This window comes from Aythya fuligula, chromosome 5, assembly GCF_009819795.1.
Source record: "Aythya fuligula isolate bAytFul2 chromosome 5, bAytFul2.pri, whole genome shotgun sequence".
In the NCBI taxonomy this organism is placed as follows: domain Eukaryota; kingdom Metazoa; phylum Chordata; class Aves; order Anseriformes; family Anatidae; genus Aythya; species Aythya fuligula.
Genome location: NC_045563.1, coordinates 54,615,571 through 54,641,718, shown reverse-complemented (window position 1 = coordinate 54,641,718; position 26,148 = coordinate 54,615,571). Strand labels below are relative to the sequence as shown.

Genomic DNA, 26,148 nt, shown 5'->3' with positions numbered 1-26,148 from the left:
AAATGTATGTAAACAGATACAGAGATTACACAGTAGGCATCTATTTCTCAGTGAATGATTGAAAGCAGGTTCAGAAGTTCCACAGAAAAATCCAAAGGATGCTTCAGTTAATAAAACACTGATTAAACCTTAGTGCATCTGGTTTCCCTCTCAGATCAGTCAAGCCTGTTGAATGACTTTGGTAAATAAACAATGTGATATTCCGTATTTCAGTTTCCACTCTCAAAGGTAGGATGATGCATTCCAAGTGCTGCAGATATAAAACCCATTAAAAAGTGGAATGCAAGCTAAGACAGACATCTACTTCAATATTCTGCCACGGGTAAAACATTGAGAATTACTAACATACTCTCTACATATACACTGCAGCCGTTACCACTCACTCTGATGATGAACCTTCCCAACAACAGACTGTCAAAAAACAGGTCTAGAAGGAGAACAAATAAAGTTAAGGTAATGCATTTTCAATTTCAAGCAGTTTCCTACGGTGTTTCACTCAAGCACAAAGATCTCTGTATTTAGCTTTGCGTTGCAGAATGCAGCAGTGGGAATTATGCTGATGATTAAATTAATACCCAGAGCTGTAAGCTATTCTTTACCAATCATACATCATAATCTAAACAATCAGAGAATAAACATCTATAGCAGCATGTGAAATAAAGAACTGCATTTGACTGGATAATGTAGCACTGACTCTACTGAAAAATAAGTGATTGCAAGAAAATAACCAAGTGTGCCTCTTTTTAATTTAAAAATCTCAACCAGCTCAGCAAGCGGAACATGTAACAAGAGCCAAAGACAGATTTATTTCATCATAAAAGCGCCTGCCACTATTATGCCAACCTGCTTGCTACGAAGAGTACAAGCGTACGGAGAAAGGTGTCAGTGGAGTGTAAAACAAGCAATTGTCTGAGCTTGAAAATATATGATACCAATTTTAAGCACTGCTTGAAAGAATAGAACAAGAGCGACAGCTTCATTTGTATTTGCAACACGCAAATCACAAATATACAAGCTGTATATAGATTTAATATGGTAGAAGTAGCTATGATACATTAGTCAAGTGGATAATGACTGTAAAATAAATCCTTCATTTTTCGTGCTGAGAGTCGAAGCTCTTTAGTGTGACAAAAGGTTAATTCCAGGTAATAATCTTTGAAATCATTTAGATCAAAGACTTGACTGACATCTGTTGATTAACAATCAGCTGGTACACAAAGCACAGAGACAGTGATTTGCAATTCATCAAATCTTTGCCACATCTGATCATTTTAAAGTAATAAGTAATTAAAAAAACTCCTCCACTCCAGTCCCTCCTTAGCAGTACTGTAACTCTTCTGTATTATGTTAAGGTTTTCATTCAAATTCGTATTTTAAGCAATATTGAATGTGTTGGACAAACAGAGCACTACCCAGAGCAATTTTGTTTGTAAATCTAATAAAAAGTTGTTCCGTAAAGGCAGGTTTGTAGTTATTCTGCCACTCAGTGTTCAGAGGAGGAATAGAGCCTTCCTATTTATCTTCATACTTATTTAAGAATATGCAGAACAAAGCAATTCCACAGATCGCTTTTGAGCTATTTAACAATATTTTATGCAAGGAATTTTTACCTTGTACCATGATGGCAATGGCTTAGAGGGAGTGATCGTTTTGACATAGACTAAACAACGCTATTGACAACGCTGCCAAAGAAGAGTGACATCAAGTGCTTTTAGAACAGCATTGTTCCGGCATGCTGTCAGCAAATGGAGAAGGAGGAAGGAGAAAAATAAATAAATACATCCCAGACCCTTAACTCTTCCTGAGCATTCCCACTCACCATCCCTTACAGAACAGCATTAATTTTAAGCACGCTGGGAAACTGGTCAGAACAGTAACCAACCTAATCCATCAGAGAACACCTGCCCCGTGATATTTTCACAGAACAGGTAAATGCTAAGCCTCCTGGAAACTGGGAGGAAGGAATGGGACAATTGTGCCTATCTTCATGGAAACTGAAGAACAGAAAAGCAATGCAACTTGCCAGCAGCGATTTCCAGACCAGTCTTTCTGCTCTATAATCCCCAAAAGTCTCTCTCTTCACTTCAGGAGATATCTCAAAGCATTACACTCAGGTCCTTTGAGTAGACTGTTTGAATGTAAAGCTGACAGCTGTTAGCAATATCATCTCACTCAGAGATTGCACTTCTAAACCCATCTCTAATTAAAATACTTACATTTCAGGGACCTAAACAAAACAAAAAGCAATTAAATCAACCAAAATGCGAATGGTCTAAACTATATATTTTTTTTTGCTTTCTGTTTTCATCTTTTTCATTGTTTTGTAACATTCTCTCCCTAGGTCATACCCGAGGTACCTTTACAACCATTTGAGCCCACTGACTGGATTGGATATCACCAGAGATAAAATACACTACTGCATTTCCATAAAATTTGAGATAATGGGAAAGGATGGGTTGCCTGTCCTTTTCATGTATTCATTCCTCAAGCAAGAGCAGCAGATGTTGCATGTTTTGAGTTATGCTTGATTTTTCATACATTTATATTAGAGTAGACTCCACAACATCAGTAGATATAAGTATCTAGCGCACAGGACTAAGGCCTAAAATCATCCTGATACGTAAATATCTTCAACAAAAAATCTCAGGATTGTTTAAAACTAGCTGATAGAAAACATAACATTCATTTCTGGCCATAGCAACAGCAGAGACAGCTTTATGTTTGATTTCTCTAACACCAAGGCTCAAAACTTCTTTCACTTTTGAAGGCAAGTCTTAAGTGACACCAACATACTCCAGACATAAATTAATAATGTGTTATGTAAGGACATCACCGTATTATTTCCTACTACAATCATCTGAGATCACACATTTCCGAGAATCAATTTCCTTAAAGCACTGAGTGAGTTTGGGAACAGTCACCAACTAATACCAGCTGATGCAGCTACAATGGCATCAAAGTAATTGTACTGCTTTCCAATAGTTGAGTGTCCTCCTAAAAATTCCATGTATGTCAACATGGATTGATATAACTACAGTTACCACTGTGCATAATGAATCACTGAGTAGCAGTGTAGTGCGTAGTCTTGACTTTGTGCTGTAGAGATGGGCTAAAGGAAAAACTGGCCGTGTACGTGGAAAATAAAAAAAGTGTCAAAGAGCTCCTGGCTAAGTGTCACTAAATGTTTTGTCAATGTTTAGTATTTGCTAAGAATGTTCATATACTCTTAAAACATCGGCTTTAAGCTACTGATTGAAAAAGGACTTGAGGCTGTGTAAAAGGGTCTTTTGAATATATGCATTTAAAGAAATCTTATAGCAATGAAGTCCCATTATGCTTCCATTCAAAATCGTGTTTCTGGATTCTCAGTTTTTTTAGTAAAAAAGAAAAACTAAAAAGAAACATTACACCTTTGCAAGATACCATCTACTTGACCATATGCTAAAATGCTACTTTCACGTAGGTGGTCCAGTAACATTATCCATTCTTACCATAAATATAGGAAACTCCAACAAGCTCAAAGATGGCTATGATGACAAGAGAATAAGAAGCTGCATAAGTGTCCACGAGCTGTAACATATACATTCCACCCTAAAGAAAAAAAAAAGGAAAAAAGAAATATTACTTATGAGGTATATCTGGCACCTCTCTCTACATATGTCCCCATATCCCTATCCTCTAGCTAGCACTAAGGTAGGCAAAATGGACAGGAGCAGGACACAAGACTCTGTCCCCAAGTACACATCAGGCATTGATGGGGCAGAGGCTCAAGCCACAGTGTTGTTGCCTCCTTCTGGCTGAATGATCATCTAATCTTCTTCAGTCAAGTGAAGGAAGGAGTGAATCCATCCTAGGCTTTGGAACCGCAAAGTTGGGCTGGTAGGTGACGAGGTGAGACAAAGAAAGACAAAGGCAGAAAAAATGGATGATAAAAAGACTAAAAATAGAGTCTGTGCACATCCTCTTGAAATTGCTAAGTATTTACAGTGGTGGAGGAGCTAGAAGAAAAAAAGACAGCATTGACTATCAATGATAGATGACAACTTCATTATTAACTCCACACTTTTCCAGGACTATCAGTTAATATCCCCTCTGTACATGTGAAGGAAGGCACCCAAAATTATTGCGCAGGTTTAGACGACGTATGAACTTTTGTAAAATGTGGATACCTAATTTATACAACTATTTCAGAGATGTTTGACTAAGGATCAATTTTAAGAGACTCAGATTTTCAGAAAGATTTGAGCAACCAAATCCATTAAATAGATCTCAGCCAGAGTGTCCACACACACACACACAAAAAAAAAAAAAAAAAAAAAAAAAAAAAAAAAAAAGCTTTCAAACTCAGCCGGTGTCTTCACTCATTCAGTGCAATTCAGTTTACTATTTTGCAACTGCTTCTTGCAAGGGAAGGGAATGGCCACCAGAGGGGGACTGGGGACAGAAAGTGATGCTCAAAGACACTATCGTTACCTGAGTGATCATAGGAAATCCCATGATGAAAAAGGAAATGCAGCACCCAAGAGTGAATAGTGCCTTGTGCGTACGTAAGTATTTTGGAAATTCATCTGAAACAGAGGTCACTATAGTCTCGATAGTAGCAAACTGAAAGACGAAACAAAAAGATTAATTTCAGCACGCAACATAAATGAAATGGTCCAGCTGGGTATGCTGCAAAGTGAGATGGGATTAAGAATCCTGGGTGTTAAAATGCTCAGATGCCAATGCCAAAGCTTCCCACACATCTTTTTGGTACTGATGGCCTTAATTCAGTCCTCTCTTTGCAAACCACTTCACTGACCACATGGAAAATTGTGAGCAATCTCATGATCCTCAGAACCAATAAATAGGAGAAGCAACAAGAAAAGAACAGGAAATGAAAGCAGTTTTACCATCGTGTCCAATCCAAGTGTCAGAAGCATCAAAAAGAAAATTATAGCCCAGAACGGAGAAAGTGGAAGCCTAGTTAAGGCTTCCGGGTAAACCACGAAAGCAATTCCAGGACCTGGAAACAATAAAAATAAAGGCTGTGATATATTTTATTGCATTAACATCATTGACTATACAGAAAAAAAATATATGGGTAAAAAGGGAGATGTGAAAACTCATGTTTCCATATATAATACTCTATTACTATGCTTGTTAAAAGTAAAAATGATCACATTGAGTCTCTGTTATTTACAGTAAGATTTATCCATCACAAGATTTAACATCACACAATTAATATCTAATTTGGCTGTAAGGTTCAAAACCCTTCTACACTTCCCATTTCCACGTCGCAGAATACACATTTAACCAGTAGATTAATACCCTGATCCAAATAACAAACAAAATCTTGCACTGTGGTTGTTCTTTCCTGCTCTGCCATTTAATTCCTACCACTGTCCCTGTCAGCTGGCCTCAGACCACCATAGCAATCATCCCTACCTCAGTACTGGAAAAGAAAATGCTCTTCTCTAACTCAGCAGCAGCACACAGCCAAGTGAGCAAGAGAGAACATAATGCATGCACAGAGCTAATATCTGGCACGTGGTAATAATTACCAAAAAAATATAATAGTATTATAATATAGTAGTAATATAAAAATACAATAGTATTATAATATAGTAGTAATAACTACTAAAAAAAAGATAAGGTAACAGCAGAAAGAATAAGGAGTTGCGGTTTGTGTTTGTTTTTTTTGTTTTGTTTTGTTTTTTCTTTTTTTTTTGGTTGTTGTTTTGTTTTGTTTTTTTAAGATTTAACTGAGAGTTTTGCTTTCTCTGTTGGTTGGTATCTTAGACTACAATTTTTATTGGCTGTCAAGAAAAATTATTTTCAGAAGTATGCTTAGATTTGCTGGGGAGAAAACATTGCAGGAATTTGATTGTAGCATTGCAGTACATGACACTTCTCTATTTATCCTGGCTGAAGGAGTGCCCGCATAAAATGCTCTGGAGGGTATTTCCCTTCAGGCAAGATATAAATGAGAAAGAAGTTGTGCTGGTTCCATGACCTGTGCCACAAGAAGGGGGGATCCGAGCTCACCCTGTCCTGGCCATTTCTAATCCAGATTACTGAATCTGATTTCCTGCAGCTCCCCATGCTGTTTCTGTTCAAGGGAGACCTGTTGCTTTTTCACATAATGGAAAAAAAAAAAAAAAAAAAAAAAATGCAGTTCTAGCAGCATACAAAATAATCTCCACAGGTTAACTTTTGAAGGAGTTTCTTCTGAACGAAAGACAAATATTAAATTTAACAACAGTGTAAAAAATAAGTGTGTATGACTCAGTGCTGTTCTGTCTTTAAAATGTGCTCCAGAAAAATGGCTTTTCAAAAGAGGATGGTGCAAGGGAGAAAAATTTTGTATTCATGAACGTGTTCTTTCATCTCTTGATTAAAGATTTCTTCTTGACTATTAGAGATAAAGGCTCTGTTTGCAGTAGCTTCCTGCATTTACAAGTTCAAATTAAGCCTTGAAATAATGATTTCCCATTAATCACGCTTTTAGGAAAAGTTTAATTACAGAATATGAAATTGCAATCTCTCCATCTTGGTGCCTGATAACTTTCTAAAGTATCGCATGCCTGGTAGCATCCAAGCACACGTAAACAGGTGCAGGGAGTCTGGCTTCCACCCCGGTCATCTTCAGGGACTTCTGCAGGAATTAACTCCTCACATATGTCTATTAAAGCCAGGAAAACTCCCAAGGTTTTGCATGTGCTGAAATGGAAAAGGCAAATGACCTTGAATTTTTAGTGATTTTCCAATCACTAAAGCCTTTCAATTGTGGCATATTCTTAATTCAACTGTGAGAGTAGAACCAAAACACATTGCCTCTTTGAAGCGGCTCATTTTTTTCATCAGTATTTTTTTATTTTTCTGAAAGCAAAGTTCTAACTGAAAATAATACACAGTATTTCAGTTTAATATTTTAGGGAGGAAAAAAACAAAACTAAATCCCTTCCCCAGTCCATTAACCATTTCATTCAAGTTTTTGGATGTCTGAAGGCAGATTATGTGTCACCACAGTTTTTGCTATTTTCTCCTTCTGTGAAAAGAAAGACAACTTTAAAAAAAAAAAAAAAAAAAAAAAAGATAGGGAGGGACTAGGTTATTTTCCCCTCTTGCTAAGTCAGCTTCTTAACTCTGCTAATTCAATATGCTAACTCAGTCTGCATTTTTTCCTCATTTTCACTCTTCCTACCGTGCAATTTTCTATCATGAGACTAAATTTTCTTTCCACCTATCACAGAGTGTAGGGCAACATCACCATTGTTAAACTGTTTTCAACAGCCTAAACAGGGTTTTACAGACCAACTGACAGCCCTACAATAAGATTGGCTTGTGACAGCTTTTTCCACATTCCCTCGAACATCTGCTGAAACAGCTGGGAACAGAGAGCTCCAGCCTGTGACTAGTCACTCACTCAAAGACCACCAGCAAGCACTCAACAGAAAAGGTTTGGCAAACTACTGCACTAAATAATACGCCATCCCCAGGGAGATGGACCAGCTGAACCAAATGTTTCCTCAACCACTCCTACCAGCTACATTTCTCTATCCCTCCTCTGTAGTCCCTTCAGAGTTCCCACTGCAGCTTCATCCAAGCACAGCTCTCCTTAAAATAATCTGGCTGCGCTGCAGGGTTTGGACTTGAGTGCTTTTTTTTTTTTTTTTTTTTTTTTTTTTTAATGATGGACACACAGTCTAAAACAAAAATTTTAATGGAAACATTATTCCCGAAGCATCTGGCCTTCTAACTTGGATTTTCCTAGCAAACTAAAAGGAAAGAATCAAGACTGCATAATCACAAGAGTGAAGACAGACACATATCTAAATAATTTTGAGAGCTAGACCATAATAAAAAAGTGTGAAGAGATTAATATACCAAAAACGAAACTTATTTTCCTCAGAAGTTTTGTACACTACCGGACCACACTGGTAAGAGTCAGTACTTCAGAGAGCTTCTGCTCTTTTTGTGTTTTTTTTTCTTTTTCCATTTCAGTGCATTCCAAATGCCTTCTGCAAGGCATAAAAGATTCTGAGGATACTTCTGACAATCAGCATAAAAGCACCTGATAAATAAGGTGTTCAGAAATAACTGACTTCTGAATTTTGTAGGAAACAATTACTCCCAATGGCTGCCCTTTATTTCTTCTGTCAGTGGACTTTTAGAGGAATAAATAACTCAACAATAAATACAAATGAAAACCACATTCATGCAACACAGGCAAAATTGCAGATGTCCATTTTTTAAAACTAAATTCATAAGAAATATTTTGAAATACTAACTCTCCCTCTCTTCCTATTCTGCACCCCAAATACTCCTTTAGTTTGTTTTCTTCTTGTTGTTTTTTGTTTGTTTTCCTTTGTTTCTTTCCCATCAATTACATGGAGAAAAATGATTGCATATTTGCTAGGTCACCCCAGATCTTGCTTCTGTGGTTTGCACTTGCTCAGGTCACATTTCCTTGGTGCTCCTAAAAAACCCTTGCTCCTTCCATTTAAACGCTCATTAGTTAAATTCTGTTGCAGCTCTTCAACAGAGGCTGGCTTAAGTTGCTCTGCAGTCATAATCATTTTGAAAGGCTCACCAAAAATACCAAAACAATTCAAGGTCACTTCCCTATATACTCATTCCACTTCCCCATTTCATTTTTTATGTAGCCCTTATACTGAATCATAGCACAGAACTTGGGTGTCAAGGTGCCTTCTGACCCTTTTTTCCTTTGGAACCTTCTAGATTTCAGGAAATGATTTGTTCCTAACCAACAGCAATGCATACAGCAGAGATGGATATATTTGCCCTTGTGTCATGCCTCCCTCTCCTCTCACCATTGAACTGATGGGATTTGCTCCTGTGAAGTGATTCCTCATCTAGTGTCTTTTTGGAGCCCCTTAGAGGGAAGAGCAGTTGTAAAGTCAGAATGCAAGAAGACGAGGGCAAACCCATGCTACCATGCTAAGCCAGAAACAAATTATATAGCCTGTTTTTTGAGTGTGTGGGACAGAACTGTGTTCCCTTCTGTGTTGCCTAGAGGAAAAGCTGGTCACCTGTAACCTTCAAAGCTCTCAAGTACAAAAAGGGATATCCTGACATGTTCTACTGCCTGGTCAACTGGGAGGTGAACGCTTCCTCTGGTGCATAATAAAGCTCTCAGAACATCATTTGTAAGAGCAAAACTGCTGGCAAACAGTTATTTTGTGCATCTTTAACAAAAGAGCACTAGCATTTTGTGAGGATGTGAAAAGCAGATACACTAACTAGAAAGCTGGTAAGACAGCATACAGCAATAAAACCAGTCTTACAGCCCTGTCACAAAACTGGATTCAAATGACATGTAGCCAAGAAAAGCTTAACAGAACTATCAGATGAAGACTGACCCTTAGCTAACTCAGAGTTTTTCAAACCCAACGGTGTAGCACCTTGGGGCACTGAATTTAAGCACACAACAAACATGTCAGAAGAACATTGGGTGTCTTCACATTAACAAAGACAGCAGAACACCTCGTGTATAAATGTCACCTCCTGTATGTGACATTCAGTTTTTGAACTCTCCGTCCTTCCTCCAGTTCAAAGCCTCCTTTTACTCTGTGCTACTGCAGGGAACTGGGGGATAGCATGGAAAGCCTTCCATCTTTTAAACCCTTTCCTTCAGTGCTTGGAAATGGCTGTATCTGTGCCGAAGGCTACAATACGATACTTAATACCCTCATGTGTATACAGAAATGGCTGTGGTGGGGAAGGGAAAAAACGTACGTTATTCCAGAAGTATCACAAACTTATCTTTTTAACCAAGTCTGAAATCATCAAGAAGATTGGGGTTGGTTTAGAGTCGATGTACTGTACATTTCACAGGAAACAGAACTGAACTAGGGTAATATTTACCCCTACATAATTCCACCAGATTTTTACAATTCTTTAAGCTTCTCTCAACAGTTACCCTTCCTATCTCCTGCTGCTTCATAGCACATCATACATGACGGCACCAATTCTTCCATCCGTCATGTTCTTCTTGCCCACATTTAGCTGAACCCATTAAGGCATTACGGATCCCCATTTCTAACCGTCTCACTTCATTAAGGCCTTCTCATCTGCTCCAGTACAGTAACAGTTCTGCAGGAATTTTTAATTTCCCTGTAGAGGCATCTCCTTGCTCCCCACAGTTCAGAGGCTCGATCCACATCTCAGGCTGTACTTCTCCTATCCCCACATTGCAAAGCCCAGCACTGTCTCATCCAAGATTTCTCCCATCAAGAATAACTTTTACCTTGAACAGGACCTAACAAGGCAGCAGCAGAGACAAATGAGGAACCCAGCGATTGCTTAGACTATGTGAAGGAGACACCTCACTCCAATCATTTATTTACATAAAGATTTGAAATGTGTCTCATCTTGCTTTTTCTCCTACCAAATGAGTGATAAGGAGGCCCCAAGTAGTATCTTGACTTCCCAGTAACACTGAGTACTGTACCTTCTCCTGGATCAAGATGCACACAAGGGGTTTACTAAGCCATTGCACTTTGAAGCCTCTATTCCAACCTCCACTGCCAACATCATTAATAATAGAGCTGAAGGTGCCACCAGGTGCCTGCACTTCAGAATCAGGTATGAGAAATGAAACAGCAGTGTACCCTACCTTGGTCTGCAACAGCTTCAATATTCACTTTGAGCTCATTTGCCATGAAGCCAATAACTGAGAAGATGACAAAGCCTGCAAATATACTTGTGGCACTGTTGGTACATGTGACTATCAATGTGTCCCTGTAAAGAAAACACATAGACATAATCACCTTGTTTGTAATACACACAAGGGGGTAGGACAGTTTCAAACGTCTCTCACATACGTGCACATATTCTGTGGGAACACTGACAAAGGCAAATTTTACACTTATCAGGTGAACATGATGCCGGTTGGAGACAGCAGAAGTCTTCACACCACCACCAGATATCAGATGTTCAAGTTTCCATCATTCGCATGCCATAAAGGAAGCCACGGGTTAAAGAAGACACAGAGTATTTCTGCTCTTGGAATCTCTGAAGACAGCAGCAATGACAACACAGTTTGTAATGGAGTGCTTTATACCTAAGGTGGCCATCTGCTCACTACGTTACATATGGACTAACCACTGTTGCTCAGGTAAAATATTTTTTGTCCTATATTTTTCTACACACAACATTCAGGGTAAAGCTTTCTGTACCCTACAGCACCTGCCCATCTGTAGAGGTTCAGCCCTCGGTGATTGTTGTTGGGATGGGAATCTCAAGAAATCCATATCTGAATGCCATGCTATCATGGTTAAGTCCACGTGACATGACAGAAAACCAGCCCTCGTTGTCTGTGTCCATAATTATTGCATTCGTTCTAGGATTTTTATTTTTTTTTCCCCAAAAAAACACCCCTTGAACTACTAGGGCTGAGGAACAAAAGTCGCTTGCTTTAAATGCTTTTCAAACTTGGCTACAAATGCTTATTCCTACTGCTATTTCTTTGTCAGGAACAGAATGAAATACAATCTGAAAAGCTGTTAAGAAGCTCAGTGAGCTGGCAAGCTACTGGAAACTAACAGAGCATCCCTCAACAGGAATGATTAGGTTAATTCTTTAAGCTTATAAGAAAAAAATATATATATTCTGTTTGGAATCATTAAGGGTTAGTCTTCTTCCAAAACCCAGGTAAGTTTTAAGCAAATATTTTAGGTGCATGTTATGCAATGAATGTATATAAATTCACCACAACTGCAGATTATCTGAAGATGTTTAAATTGGATATATAACTGAAAACTAGAATACTATTTGCAATATTAAAATGTAATGGATATAAAAATTGAAATGGGACAAAATAGTCAAGCTTCATTTCAGTATTCAAGATGTGTTGCAAAATTAACCACATTAGAAGTAATTAAGCTTTTCTAATTATTTCTGCTTCAGTCTCCCCATCCTCTCTAACATAAGTAAATCACAAATTCAGCGTTAAAAGCATAATATTATTTTTCCATTTCGTTACCGCATATTTCATTCAAATTTGTCATTACTATTTTCAGATGCCACAAAACGTTGTTCAATTCAGGCAGCAAGATAGCATAACACCTGTCCCATTTTTTGCCCTGATATTCTGAATGTACCCATTCATCACCAAAAAAATCAAAGCACATGACAAGCATTTTCAGAAGTAGGACATAAAGGACAATTAGCTGGGAGTAACAATAAACAATGCTTTTACTTATCCATATTTTAAGGTATATTCAAGTACTTTTGAAAATTAGTTTTGAAAACTAGTAGCAAGTATTTTTGGACTTCCTTTTTAAAATCTGGAACCACCTTTTTTTTTTTTTTTTTTTTTTTTTAAAGGTACCTAAGTATATGTTCCATATACAATACCTAGAACTTACAGGATATTGATAGGATATTGGAGTTCAAAACCCAAGGAGCCTGTGCTGCTCTTAAGCCTTGATTCAGGAAAGTTTTTAAGCGTGCCGTTGGACAGTCCCTGCCTAGCCAGCAGCACATGCTGTCCTGCATCAGTACATGCATCCTTGCACAGGAATCAATGAAGGTTTGCTTCAATGGAAACAAGACCTATTCTAAAGACAGCAAAATATCAGTTAAACATTCTGCTAATGTCACTTGCTTTTGTTGTTTTTTTCCCTGTCTGCAGATATTCATCTGGCACACTTCTTGTTTAAAAAATGTACTATGCTACTAGTGAAATGACTTAACTTGCAAAAATAAATTTCACTGATTTCAAATAAACCTGATTTTGAATTTTACAACCTGAAATACATTCACACGTGTAAAACAATTAAAAATATGAGAATCACATACAGAAATCGCATGTTGAACTCATGCATGTACAACAACAGCCAACTTCAGCTTATTCAACGTATTGGTTGTTCTTCAGCAGACATTGCCAACTGTTGTGGTTTCATAATGTTGCTCACAGCTGCTGACAGCTTCCCAAATTGGCTTTCAAGCTAAAACTGCCAATTCTGAACATGAAGAGTCAACAGGGACTATAATAAGGCTAAGGCTCATCGTGAGACTAGTAGATTAGGACCGAGAAAAAAAAAAAAAAAATATATATATATATATATATATATATATAAAATTTAAAAGAAGAAAAAAGAAAAAAAGACAGAGGTGAGCATTCCAAACCTGACTGCTGCAAGCTGGAAAATGTTGGCATTTTTGGACAAGACTCTTTTAGTAAGACTTGTGGATTTCACTCTTACATACCTGTAGCAATTATTATGGAATTTGTTGTAAGAAGAGAGAGTGATTAGACCTCCCCACGCTGCAGATAAGGAGAAGAAAATCTGAGTGGCAGCATCCTTCCAAACCTAAGTAAGAAAGAGAGGAGAGTAAATAACATTGGCTTCAGGAAGAAGAATTAGAAAGACTGGTAACACTAATTGTTGCTGTTGGGGATTAACTTGCAAACAGTTAATCTTGTTAACTGGTGAAATAATTTTTAGAGAAATGGATGTAAATAAAATAGTATTTACAAGTGAAATCCTGCCCTGAAATACAGTGTCCATTTGATTAGGAGTACTCTTCTTGTTCACCCAAAGTAAAATGATATTACCTTTGCCATTCAACACAATGTGTTACTTGTTACATATCAGTCTAAATAAGATCGAAGGAAATACAAATCAAGAGGAAAAACTTGTATTGGGCACTGATGGTTTATCCAACAGTTACATTATCTTCTTGATAAAAGCAAGAAACTCAGCACTGTTGAATGTACTACTTATGAGTGACATTACATTCCAATTAGGGTAAATTTCTGTCGTGAGATGTACGTCAAATAGCATAGTATAAGGTAGGGCCATTCAGACTGGGCCTTATTTCCTCCGTTCTGAAGACAACACACACTTAGCCAAGTCTCTCTCTAAAAATATATAACATTTCAAATAAATAATGTAAAAAGAAAGTACTGCTTGTTCCATACTGCTTGATATTGGTGGTTCTTTAAAGCCTTAAATGCATTTAGATAAAACATTTCTGAACTGACTAGAATTTCCAAGGAACTGGTCTTATTTATGAAAAATTTTCAAAATGTTCCAAGCACTGGTATTTCTATTTACAGGCTTTCCTACAAGTTCTGGTTTTCCATCAAAGTATGTAGTGCAGAAATGGAGCTGTACATATATGCACAAAATTCAGGTGTTCCTGTGCACACTAACGAGTTTGAAGGTACTACTTGAACACTACTTTAAAAGACACCAGCCAGTAAGGAGTCAACACTTCACCTGACTGCATGTAATATACAGCTATTAATTTCTGTTACACTGCAGAGAAATTTAAAAGCAGAAGTCCACTTGAATATTCTTCAACACTTACCTAGGGTTATACACCTGGTGTGTACAGATAGCCCCATTTTGCAAAAGGCAACCCTTCTCACATGCATTTTTGCACCCCAGGAATCCAAAAATGCTCGTACTTAATGCATAAAGTCTATATTGTTTGCTCAAGATTTAATACTCTATCACCAAAGGGTTAAAATACCTAAATACCTGCTGTTTAAAGAGATAAGGACATTAAGAGTTGCAAAATTCCCCACTGCTATTGACAGAGGAAGGAGTTTCTTAGTAGGTGGGAAACAGATTTCCTAAGATGTTGCTAAAAGTTGCTTTTTCTACAGTACACAGTCTGAAGTCCAAGTTTCAGCTCAAGCTTCAATTGAGTCTTCAGCCTCGGGACAATTAAGAATAAAATTTAGGAAGCCAAGTGCTCCTGCGCCATTTCATGCAAGTCTGTGAGCCATGTGTGGATTCATGTCTACACCAATACAAATCATGTGTATTTTTGTAGCGTGTTTTACCGGTTTAATTGGCAACAAGCAGCTTCTTAGAACTCAGTGGAAATCATGAATGAGAAAGCAGAGCTGAAGCATTCATACAAGTCAATCCTTCCTAAAGAGCAAAGCCGGGTACCAAATTCCTTAATTCTGTCCTGTACTACACAGAAAGTAACATTATTTCTTATAATACAGGTAGTACAATGATCACAGCTGTTGAGGGAAGAGGCGTTAGAGTACCTTGTATAATTTGATTTTGTTTCGTGTCTCGCAGTCAGTCTTCAAAACTGCATTATATTCTCAGCATCTCTAAAGAATTTTCTAGACAAACGCAGACAGGCTTATTATGTTACCTATTAAAAACCTCACATGTTTGCTCAAATCAAAGCAGCATCCACTCAGACACCAGCACATGAAAATCTGTACCTCCTTTTTAATTTCCCATTTTCCAAATGCGCTTACTCTGAGAGATTCAGGTGAAATATTAAATATGAAGTAAATACCATATATATAACAACATACATTATAAAAGGCATGTGCAGACAAATGACAAACATCCACTGTAACAGCACTCCATAGAGGTGAAGAACAAGACTGCACAGATGCACTGCCTCTGCACACAGCAAACGCTTGCAACAGACACTAAGTGAGAAATCTGTATGAGTTATTCATGCCATCAGGAGTTATAATTGCAATAATAAGCCCACCATAGCATCAATTAGCTTCTCCCACTTGGGTGTGATGAAGTACCAGATTCCAGCTCCAGCTCCAGGTAGAGTTACACCTCTTATAAGAAGGATGATGAGAACTACGTAGGGGAACGTAGCTGTGAAGTACACCACCTGCAGAGACCAAGGAGATCATTTAAAGGATTATATGAGAAGGGGGGGGAGGGAGAGGAGTGGAAGCATTTCAACTTTGTCTCAGGATCAGAGACAACAGGGGATAAGACTAGCAAGGCAACAGGCTTATTTCCCAGAATATCTGACAGAGTCGACATCTTTTACAGAACTTCTTGCTGCTAGTGACAGGAATGATATCAATAGCAACAGCGGTAATAATACCTGGGATTCTAGAGAGAGAGGGGAAAAAAAACAAGGTGAGTAAAGACTGGAGAGCAGTATTAAGTTCAAGCTGAATGGAAATACCGTGTTTGATCCTTGTCCAGAAAAATACTAACACAGCTCACTGGAAACGAAATGAGCAATGCCAGTTAATGGCACCTAAAGCCCTGATCCATTCCCGATGTATTTCTCTGTATTAGTTTGTACCTCCTAATAATTACATATCACCATGACAATGTTTATGGGCCCAATGAAAAAAAAAGTCAGCGTAACAATCTAGATACACCAAATGACTGTTAAATGCACAGAGGTTGTGTGCTTAATGTCTTCATAATTATCTAGTACAGAGCAGAGCTCTCTCTGTAGTCAAATAAAATGGCTAAGTTGCAATGAGTTAGGCTGCACACTCTTCAAAAGCATTTTAAAACCTTTTGCACTTCAGCCTTGCAGCCTTACAAGGGCCAGAATCCTCTGAGCTGAGGTGACTTTTGAAACTGCTTTCCCAACTTCCCCCGTGCTGTTTCAAGAAGCTGCATTTTGTGCAGTGAATGAAATTCCCTTCAATTGTCAGAAGGGATTCAATCCATTTCTGTCTAAGCAGTATTCCTGAGAAATACCTTCAGAGTTTAAAGCAAAGCGCATATACATCAATGAAACAATGCGTGTGTATAGATGTAACACATTCTTGTCTTCATTTGTATTTCAGAAGCTACTTCTTTCTTCGTAGATAGTATTTTATTATTTATTGTACTTCAATGTATCATTTCTGCAATGACTGGTATTTAAATGATGTAATATTCAAACAGCATTACACAATTAATATGTAATCATTGTTCATCAAGAAAGGAACTAGGTTTAAATCAATAATGGCAAGTGGAAGCCAGCTGTTAAGGTTCAATAAAATTACTATAATTGCTCAAGTCTACACTGAGAAAAAAATGAAGATACTCATTTCAAGAGAAGATCTTTTCCCCTATTAGGCAATCAAACTTGGCAACATTAGCATGTCTATCCAACTTCAGTAAAAAAAAAAAAAAAAAAAAAAAGGCTCAAACAATAGAAAAACTCTTATCTAGAAGGCTTGACTGTATGGAGCATTCACACTACTTCAGCCCCAAGAAAGGTTTTACATAGACTTATCTAGCTAGTCCAGCAGAGCATCATTTCCACTCTTCATTTTAAAACAAGTGTACTTTAGGATTCTTAAATTAACTGGAACATAATTGAGCTATCCTGATACACATCGTTCAGGGATTTGTGCCTGCTCAACTAGTTTTTATGGTGAACCTAGGTGCCATTTTGTCATTTAGATAGGACCTACACAACTTCTTCAGCAGGTTAGTTGTCCCTACATGGTACTGTGCTAACAAGAATATCGAGTCCTCCAAGACCAGTTGACTTTCTTCATCTGATCCCCAGCATATTAAATAGACAGACCCACATGGCTGCAATTGACCACTGCGGGCACCTTCCTGAGAGCTGCCTGAGGAGCCAGAGACAACTGTTTGCAGACTGACAGATCTCGCTTTGCATTATTATGTTTGTTAGAGGCAGCAAGGACCACAGGGCCACATATTGACAGTTACCTTGATTTCTTACCTTGGACAGTTACCAAGATTTCCACTTGCCCCCTCACTACAATCATCTAACCATCAATAGCAGTTTCTTATCCCTGGCACCAAGGAGACAGTATTTCTTTTGGCCGCTACGCCTGTCTTACCTAATATCTCCTGCCACATCCAAACCCAAGTTATTCTCCTCTACATCTTCTGTTTCCTGGCTCTGGCCTTTCATGAAACAGTTTTTCCTGTCACAGTACATGTAAGAAAAAACAAAAAGCACTCAACTTTCCCCTTGTACTCAAGTCTCTGGATTTTCTGCTCATTTCCAAGCTAGCTCACAACAGATGTTGTTAGCTTCTAGATGCAAAGGGGTGGCTTGAAATTGGATACCCCTTGACAAACTGTAGAAAATTCATAGCTTCCTCTGCACATGCATTACCTTTAACACAGAAAATATATAGTTATTCCATTCCATTTTGCTTCGTTTCATTTGTGGGCTGGTCTTTTTTTGTTTTGTTTTTTGAATGTGTGTGTTGTTGGGTTTTGTTTGTTTGTTTTTGGAGGGAGGCATTTTTTCAGCCTACAATTATTAAATAAACTGTATTTATCCTACAGTATCATCTAACTTTTTGACCTACAAGCTAATTACAATGGCATTGAAGTCTCAGATATTGCATTGCTGCAAGTGCCATGAAAAACACCTAAAGCAGTGCTGCTGCTGAAAAAGAAGGGCTGCGTTTCCCTGCGCAGACAGCTGCCTAGACAATTAGGATGCCTGCACTTGCGTGTCCATGAGAGCACATGTTCCCTCTTTGTATGGCTGCTGGTTAGGACACAGGGCAGAAAGCTGAACATCAGAGAGGCAGAGGAGAACATGACAGAAGTTCAGGAGGGAGATGCGAGATGTCAGAAACAGAAAAAGGGAGCTGGGTTACTGCAAGAAGTTTTAGGAAGAGGCATGAAGTAGTTGGGAAAACAAGATACATACTGTCACAGATCAAACACCACAGAATGATTTAAGTTCAGTTCTGATTCTAAAACACATTGCTTAACATCTTAGTATACATCATAATTTCCCAGATTACAGTGATGCCTGAGGTGACTGTGGGATTTCTGATGAATGCCACACACACTAGGGCACTGTTTCTGCCATCCAACTGCTAAGCACAGCTCAAAGGCTCATTTTCAAGTTTCTGAGTATTAGGGATCAAATGCTGAACCTTATTTCCAAAATTATCTTTTTAACGTTTTAGCTAGATAGGAAAACATGTACAGGAAAAAAAGGCATTTCATTAATGTGTAGCCATTTGTTGAAAACAAATTTCAATAGTTCAGTGCCTTAAACAAGAGTATGATTTCCTCAAAGCAGGATACTGCTTTCCTCTAAGCGTATGATTGCAAATATTTTTCTTACTTTTCCTGATGACTTGATTCCTTTAGCAAGGGAGGCATATACAATCACCCAGGCTAGGAAAAGAGACAGTGCCAAGGGCCATCTAATCTCACCAGGATATTCTATCCCAGCTGAAATCTTCAATACAAAGTACCTAAAAATTAAAATAAAAAGAAATTAAACTAAAATTAAAAAGGAAAAAAATAATGACAGCAACTGCAGGCAGTAATTCAGTGCTAATTCCTATGGTACGTAGCTCTGCTTTAGCGTTCTCAGTGGCTTCTCCAGAAGGTTCGAGTGAATGTCACCATGTATTATTTTATTTATCTGCATTGCAGTAGGAGATAAAAATGCCATGCACGGGCCAACACCCCAGCTGTGCTAAGCACCAGAGGAAAAGGACAAAAATAATGCAGTGTTTAAAAATTAGCTTTCATTGTTAATATGCATAAAGTGTGTATCATTTATCATTCTTAAATATTTTATTTCTAGTCTTCTAAATAGTTACTTCTTGTATTACTGGTTGATTATCTGTATTACTAGAGATTTTTACTAGAGATTTTAGAGAAAGTAACGTAGTATTTCAAAGGAAAGATCTTACTTAAAGTATTCTTCACTTCCGCTGACAAATGTTTTGTTTCCTTCACTGGTGAAGTTAACCATAGTCAAGTTTGGATAGGCACTCATACAGAAAGTAGAGTTCTTGATTTGGATTTTTGGTTGGTCACCAATAATGCATGAATCTGGGAGAGAAAAAAAAAAAAAAAAAAAAAAAAAAAAGGAAAATAACTTGCCTGGATTTACAGATTGGGTGCAAAACAACAATAAAAAGCATTCTATTGTACACATCACTTGAGTTTCAGTTTTGCATTAGGTTTCTGTAGCAATGCTGTAAGGCTCAGAGTACTAGGTCTTAAAATGTCTCACGGTTTTTCCCTTTACACCCAAATGCTCAAGGTATTAAAGGGTCTGGACCAAAAGCAGTTACAGGTGAGGGCTTGCAATAGGGGTCACTATCTAGTCTTCCTTTCTACACCACGTCAATACAACTACAGGGATGTGCATAAGCTCAGCTCCAAACCAGGGATGTGTGTCACTGGAAACAGGAGATGAGACTGGACAGGATTTTACCCCACACCAAACACCCTGCGCAGCACAGGCACCTTTCAGCTGTAAAGATTTCTTTGTTTTTTTTTTTTTGTTTTGTTTTTTGTTTTTTGTTTTTTTTGACATTACAGTTCAGAACTTACATCTACCCTTGATGGTGAAAACATTAAAAAAAAAAAAAAAGGTAGCAAACGAATCGCTCCAAGCCACCTGGGTAGCACTCCCTGCCCTGGGCTGGGCACCGCAGCCCCCACCGGCAGCAGGGAAAGAGCTGGGAAGACCCAAAAGCGCATCCCAACTCACCTAGTAAAAGTTTGTTCTTATCTTTACAATCTGGTGTGTTCCAGGGGTTATTACAAGAAGCCCAAGGCAGCACGGGCACGAAGGAGGCGAACAGGTAGAAGAGTGTGTAGCACAGGATGATGTTGTAGTAGATGGCTATCAGGACGGAGATGATGAGCATCGCGATGCCGCAGCCTAGGAAAGAGCAGAGGGAGCCCAGAGGGGGCCACCATCACCACCGCCCGCACAGGAAGCCACAAGGGGTGCAGGTGGCAGGGGGGGCTCACCTTGCAAGGCAGGGATGGCTTTCCACACTGACACAGGGCCCTGACTGGCGAACTGCCCCAGGGAGACCTCCAGGAAGAAAATGGGGATCCCAGCAAGCGCCAGCATCATCAAATAGGGGATGAGGAACGCACCTTTTGGGAGGAGAAATGACAGCCTGCTCAGCCCCAGCCCAGGCAGCCATCCCTGCCATCCCCAGCCCCGGCAGGAACGGGGGAGCAGGGTTTTGCATTTCCAGCATCCGCTTGAGGCAGCAGTGTTTTATTAGAGGAGCCCCCACACATGCTTTTATTTTGTATGTTTAAAGGCAAGCTTACCTTTTATTTTTATTTTTTTTATATATTTTTTTTTTCCAATATTGAGGTGTTCCAAATGGCAAGTTCTCGCCTCCAACAGCTTGGGAAGAGCCCACACGACCTCGCTAAGGTCCGGAGCCCCCCGCAGTGGCCTCCCCAGCTAGCACTCATGGCAGGTGTTTTTTTAGGGCAAGCACCACCTTATAACGAAATCTTGTCAGAACTCGTCTACTTTGACTGCTGAACACCAGCTTTCCCCCAAACCAAAGCCAAGCAAAGCAACAAAAAGCCCCCAGCGAGGATTTTCGCCAGGTGTGACGGTGCAGTGCGGGTCCCAGGGGTGCCCGGCTCGGCATCCCCGACCTCCGCTCCCCTCGTGCTTGTCCCCACCGCAAAGAGGGGGGGCAGCTCAGCCACGTACGGAACTGCAGGTAGAGAGACAGGAAAAAGCCATCATACCTCCCCCATTCTTAAAGGCCAGGTACGGGAACCTCCAGACATTGCCCAGCCCCACTGCATAACCCACCATGGAGAGGATGAAATCCAGCTTGCTAGACCAGTTCCCTCGGGCTTTATTTTCATCCCCTACATCGTCTTCCTAAAGGGGGGGGGGGGGAAGGAGGAAAAAAAAGAAAAAAAGAAAAAGATCGGACAAGAGCTACGCTTGCAAACGAGCATCGCGGAGCCGCACCGGGGGCACCCTCCCCTGCAGCCGCATCTGCCCGAGAAATTAGGCTTTTCTGTCGTGTCCCCCTCCTCCGGCTGCTCCCGAGGGAAGGAAAGCGTCTGCTACAGCCCTGGGATGGGGGGGCTGTGGCAGTCCCCGCTGCCCGCCCCCCAGCTGGCTCCTCCGGGGGCGAAGGGCGCAGGGCTCGGCTCGCTGCTGCCTTCCCGGGGGGCAGCCCCTGCAATGCGCCGCGCCCGGCCGGGGGCGATGCCCTGGGGACGGGCTCTGCTCCTGCAGCAGAGGGCTTTCTGCCCCCGATTTCTGTCGGGACAAACACAGCCAGGACCGTACGCCCACTCCTCTCCCGCAGTACCTGAGCCTCGGCTGGCTCTCGGCGCGGTAGCTCAGCACCGGGAGAGTTCCCTCTCTTCCCGGCTCCTGCCCCATCCCCGACCTGCTCCCACTGCTCCCCGAGCGGGCGCTGAGGGCCGAGCATCCCTTAATCCCTTATCACCGGGGGCCGAGAACCCCGGGGAGGAGGCTCTTACCCCCTCCACTCTGCCGGGAAGGACAGAAGTGTTGCCATCCGTGCCCAGTACCACGGTGCTCTGGCTCAAGGTCACCCAGGCGCCTTTGGCGTTGTTTTGCTCCAGAGAGCCCTTCCCAAGGTTCAGGGTAGCGTCCCCGTCCGTGCTTTGCAATGCGGGAATTTTGCAGGGGGGAATCGCAGCCTGCCCGGCGGCCCCGGCCCCAGCGGCGTGCTTGTAGGGGAAGGTCTCCCCGGATTCCCTCCGCACCGTGGAGTTGGCTTGCACCGGGGTGCTGCTGAGTTTGCAGATGCCGACCTTGGTCCTGTCGAAATCGTTTGGCTTGGCTTCTTCGGAGGGAAGCGTTTTGGGGTCGTTGGAGAGCGAGCGGGGCAGCCTGGCCATCGCGGCGGGGGCTTGCGGCGGGGCATTTTGCGGCTCCTCCTCGGGGCTGCCTCTTCCAGCTCCCGCACCTTCGTTTGGTCCAGGAGCAACCGCGTCGGGGCTGTTCGCGAGCTGCTTGTTCATCTCCCTTGGACCGGCGTAATCCTAAAACAATATCACATATTTTACCGAACGGATTAAAAAAAAAAAAAAACGTTTGGACGGCAGGGATTTATTTTTTTTTTTTTACCGATTGCTTCCCTCGTGCGCAAAACGCGTCTGCTAGAAAATCGGGATTAAAACCTGGGTGAATTTCGAGGGGCCCGGTTCCCCTGCTTGCCCTCTCGTTCAGCGTTAATATTCTGGTGGAGAAAGCAGGGAGGAACGAAAAAACCAAGCAAACAAACAAACAGCGGCTGCAAACCCGCAACTGGAGTTTTAGATAAATGTTCCTACAGCACTGCGCCGCCAGACCTCGTTAGATTGCACATCACGAGCGTAGGATGCTCCCTTCCCTATCACCAGTGTAGAAAGATTCTTTAATTTTACGCCCCATTTCCTTTCTGTCATTCAACAATGCACATCGGCTTTTCTCCCCCCTACCTTTTTTTTTTTTTTTCCTTCATACAGGCAATAGACAAGCTGCCCTGTAGGCAGCCAGGGATGCTAAAAAAAAAAAAAAAAAAAAAAAAAAGACCAGCGAAATAGTGCTGGGGAGCGTTTCTGAGCCGGCTGCCAGCTCTCAAAACCCGACAGAAAGCCGGGGAAACGGGGAAACGGGGAAACAACCGCACCACCACCGCGGGATCACGGCCGTCAGCAGCTGCCTTTCCTTCTGATTTTTCTTATGTTTTCGACTCACACACCTCTACAAACGGTTTTGAACCATTCTCCTGTATGCTAAATAGATTACTGACAGCATCCTCGTTTCCTACCAATTTAAAATTAAATTTCACAACGTATTATTATTATTTAACCTTAAGGACCCCGCCGGCAATGCCTCTCTTTCCCATCCCTTAAAAATTCTCTTTCCCTACGCACCCTGCCTCCGGACCCCCACGCACCAAGGCTTCCCAGCGCTGCCTCCGCCGTGCCTGCCGCAAGTCCTGGCTGCACCTGCGGCACCTCCGGCTGCTCCCCCAGCCCGTGGGGGCACGGAGCAGTGCCCCTGTCCCCGGGTGGGGGGACAGCCGCCCCTCTGCCTTGCAAGGAGAGGCAGACAGCGGCAGGTAAACGAGGCGGGCGCAGGGCAGCCAGCACAGAACTCAGCGGCGAAGCCTCCCCTCGAGCCCTTCTAAGTGTCGAAGGAAAGAAATGAAGCGCTTACCATGCCTTAAAATCGAGTCGGTCGAGGTAAAAACAGCAGTAGAAGCAGACTGGATTTTGCTCAGTCCAGAGCAAAGCTTCTATACTTCCTTGGGAAAGCCTGGGTTTGCGTCAGTGCATAGCAAGGTGCCCTTCGTTTGACATTTTCGTGATAATAAGAGTTTGATAAATCATTACCCTTGGATTCAGATTTTAAAGGGACAACCAGAAGCCTGAGCGCCGGCTAGCTGTCACTCATGCGGCAGTGGGATTGCGTGTCCCGTGTGACTCATGGGGGGCTGATTACTAAAGCAGATCCTGCAGGAGCACACAACTTTCTTGCTGGTTATTAGGGGCAGCACGAGAAACACGTACTACTGCGTCCAAAAGAAGAGCAAAGGGGGGGAAAAACCGGCCAGTTCTGCCCCTCTCCCCCCTCCCGTGTGGTCCATCCCATTATTCTGCATTCCTGCAGTTCACATGGGATCGAAAGTTAAAACAGCTTATATATATGAAAAAAATCCATATATACGTATATATATAAAGTGTATAAATATATATCTCTCCGTATAGCTATTTCCAGAGAGAGACGTTCACTGTGTATATAGTGCACAAACAAGTTAATTGTGTGTCCCCTGGTCTCCCTACACCACACCGTCTCTTTTCACCGTGCCTCCTGGGGGGAAGCCCTCAGCCCCAAATCAGTCAAGGGGACACCCGCCATAAAGCCATCTCCTCTTTCACCAAAGCTACCTAAAGAGTTAAGAGGGAGCGAAAATGACAGCAACTGCAGTCAAGTCGTCGGTGTGCTGCCCTCACCCATCAAAGCATTTTTTTTTTTTGAGAACCGGGGGGAGATTCTCAGCGCTACAAGCCCGAAGTTGCGCTGGAGTCGTTTTTCCAACGAAGTCATCCACCCATCACCACCTCCCACGCTATTTGCCACCTGAGGGGCTTTCTCGGAGATTTGTTGCTCACGAGTGAGGTTTTTTTTCACCCTGAAGAAATTAAAAAAAAAAAAAAAAAAAAGTGCGTTGGCAAATCGGGATGCTCCCTAAGCAACCTTCCCGGTTGTTTTCGCGTCAGAGGAAAAGCTGCTGTTCCCCCGCACACACTCTGCTAGCGTCAGCTTCTCCCGGGGCTATTTTACGTCTTAGCGTAAGCAGTGTGCACCTACTAGGGGGAGGAAGGAGGGGGCTACGCTCCCCGGCACCCCACGCATCTTTGCACGTCCTCGGCTACTGCGGGGCTCGGCGCGCCCCCGGGGCTGCCCGCGGGGACACCAAGTCCCCCCCCAGCAGTGCCACCCAGAGCACCGCGACACCAGAGAAAAGGGGCGAGCTAAGCAAAAAATTAAAAAAAAATCGTTTCTTTTCTTTTTTTTTTTTTTTTTTTTTTTTTTTTTCCCCTGCAGCAAAGATCAGCGCGTTTCCCAGGTGGGAAAAAATAAATGCTTTCACCTGGCAGCAGAGCTCCTGAGCGTTTTTACGCCGCAGCTCGCCTTAACCTCTGCTGCTGCAGCTGCTGAAAATATACTTAAGCATCAACACCTGTTTTTCCCCGCACATAATTGTACCGAAATACAGGTGTTTTGTGCATAGACCCTTTCAAACAGCCTGTGCTCTGCTCCTCGCTCCAAGCAGATTTCTCCCCCGTTTCCTCCCCTCCCTGCATGCAGCACAGAGCCCCCCAGGAGCAGGGCTCGGGGGGAAGGCGAGCAGCGCTTGGCAGCGGTTCTGTGCTGTTGCAGAGAGCCGCAGAGCCGGCTGCCCACAGCCTGGGCAGGGTGGGAGCCCCGTTATGGTGCCCTTCAGGTTAAAATAACGCCTCTAAAAAAGGCACGGGGTGAATTAAAGCGCCACGGCAGCGCCCCAAGAACCAGGAGGGTCGGGAAGCCCCCGCAGCTCCCCCAGGAGCGCAGGGCTCTCTTGGTGCTGCAGCGAACCGACTCCCTCGTTCCCCACAGTCGATCCCAAGCCACGTTGTGCCCCAAGCCCTGCTCCTGCCGCCCCGGCAGCACCCAAAGGCCCTGACACCGTTTCGCCCCCACCCAGGAGGGGACGCGGTCCCCATCAGCCGGTCCCCAGCCACGGCTGGGAGGGGGGGATCCATCGCCAAGTCCCAGAAGCAGGGGTCCGACGCCCCCCTTGCCGGCCAGAAAGTTCATTAAAGCGGCTTCTCCGAGCTCCGCCTGGGTTTCCCGAGGCCCCTCACAGCCCTGAGCCCACGGGGACTAAGGGGACACCCCCCCAGCCTGTCCAAAACGGGGGACCACCCCCCCCCCGCTTCCCTGCTGCGACCTGCGGAGCGGAGGAACGAGCGCCTCCGTTTTAATTAGTTTGTCAAAGATGAAAAATAGCAATTGATTCTTTTTTTTTTTTTTTTTTTTTTTTTCCCATGCCCGCCACCCCTCCTCCTTTCCCCCCTTTGCAGATAAGCAAACGAAGGGGAGGGGGGGAGGCGGGACCCCCTTCGGCAGCCCCACAGCGCAACC

The 26,148-nt window shown here is 42.1% G+C and overlaps 1 protein-coding gene across 1 annotated transcript in view; it reads right to left on the bottom strand.

The window, feature by feature from the left end:
• SLC6A5 (solute carrier family 6 member 5) overlaps positions 1–22,493 on the bottom strand; it is a 29,660-nt gene extending 7,167 nt beyond the window's left edge. Inside the window, exons 1-12 of the mRNA XM_032188555.1 lie at positions 21,987–22,493; positions 21,231–21,369; positions 20,478–20,609; positions 20,212–20,385; positions 19,403–19,544; positions 18,823–18,955; positions 15,490–15,624; positions 13,219–13,322; positions 10,622–10,746; positions 4,893–5,005; positions 4,474–4,605; positions 3,492–3,591 (exon numbers count right to left, since the gene is read on the bottom strand). Of these exons, the coding sequence (XP_032044446.1) occupies positions 3,492–3,591; positions 4,474–4,605; positions 4,893–5,005; positions 10,622–10,746; positions 13,219–13,322; positions 15,490–15,624; positions 18,823–18,955; positions 19,403–19,544; positions 20,212–20,385; positions 20,478–20,609; positions 21,231–21,369; positions 21,987–22,493 (1,936 nt within the window). The remainder of the gene's footprint in view (positions 1–3,491; positions 3,592–4,473; positions 4,606–4,892; positions 5,006–10,621; positions 10,747–13,218; positions 13,323–15,489; positions 15,625–18,822; positions 18,956–19,402; positions 19,545–20,211; positions 20,386–20,477; positions 20,610–21,230; positions 21,370–21,986) is intronic.
• Between the last annotated feature and the right edge of the window lie 3,655 nt (positions 22,494–26,148).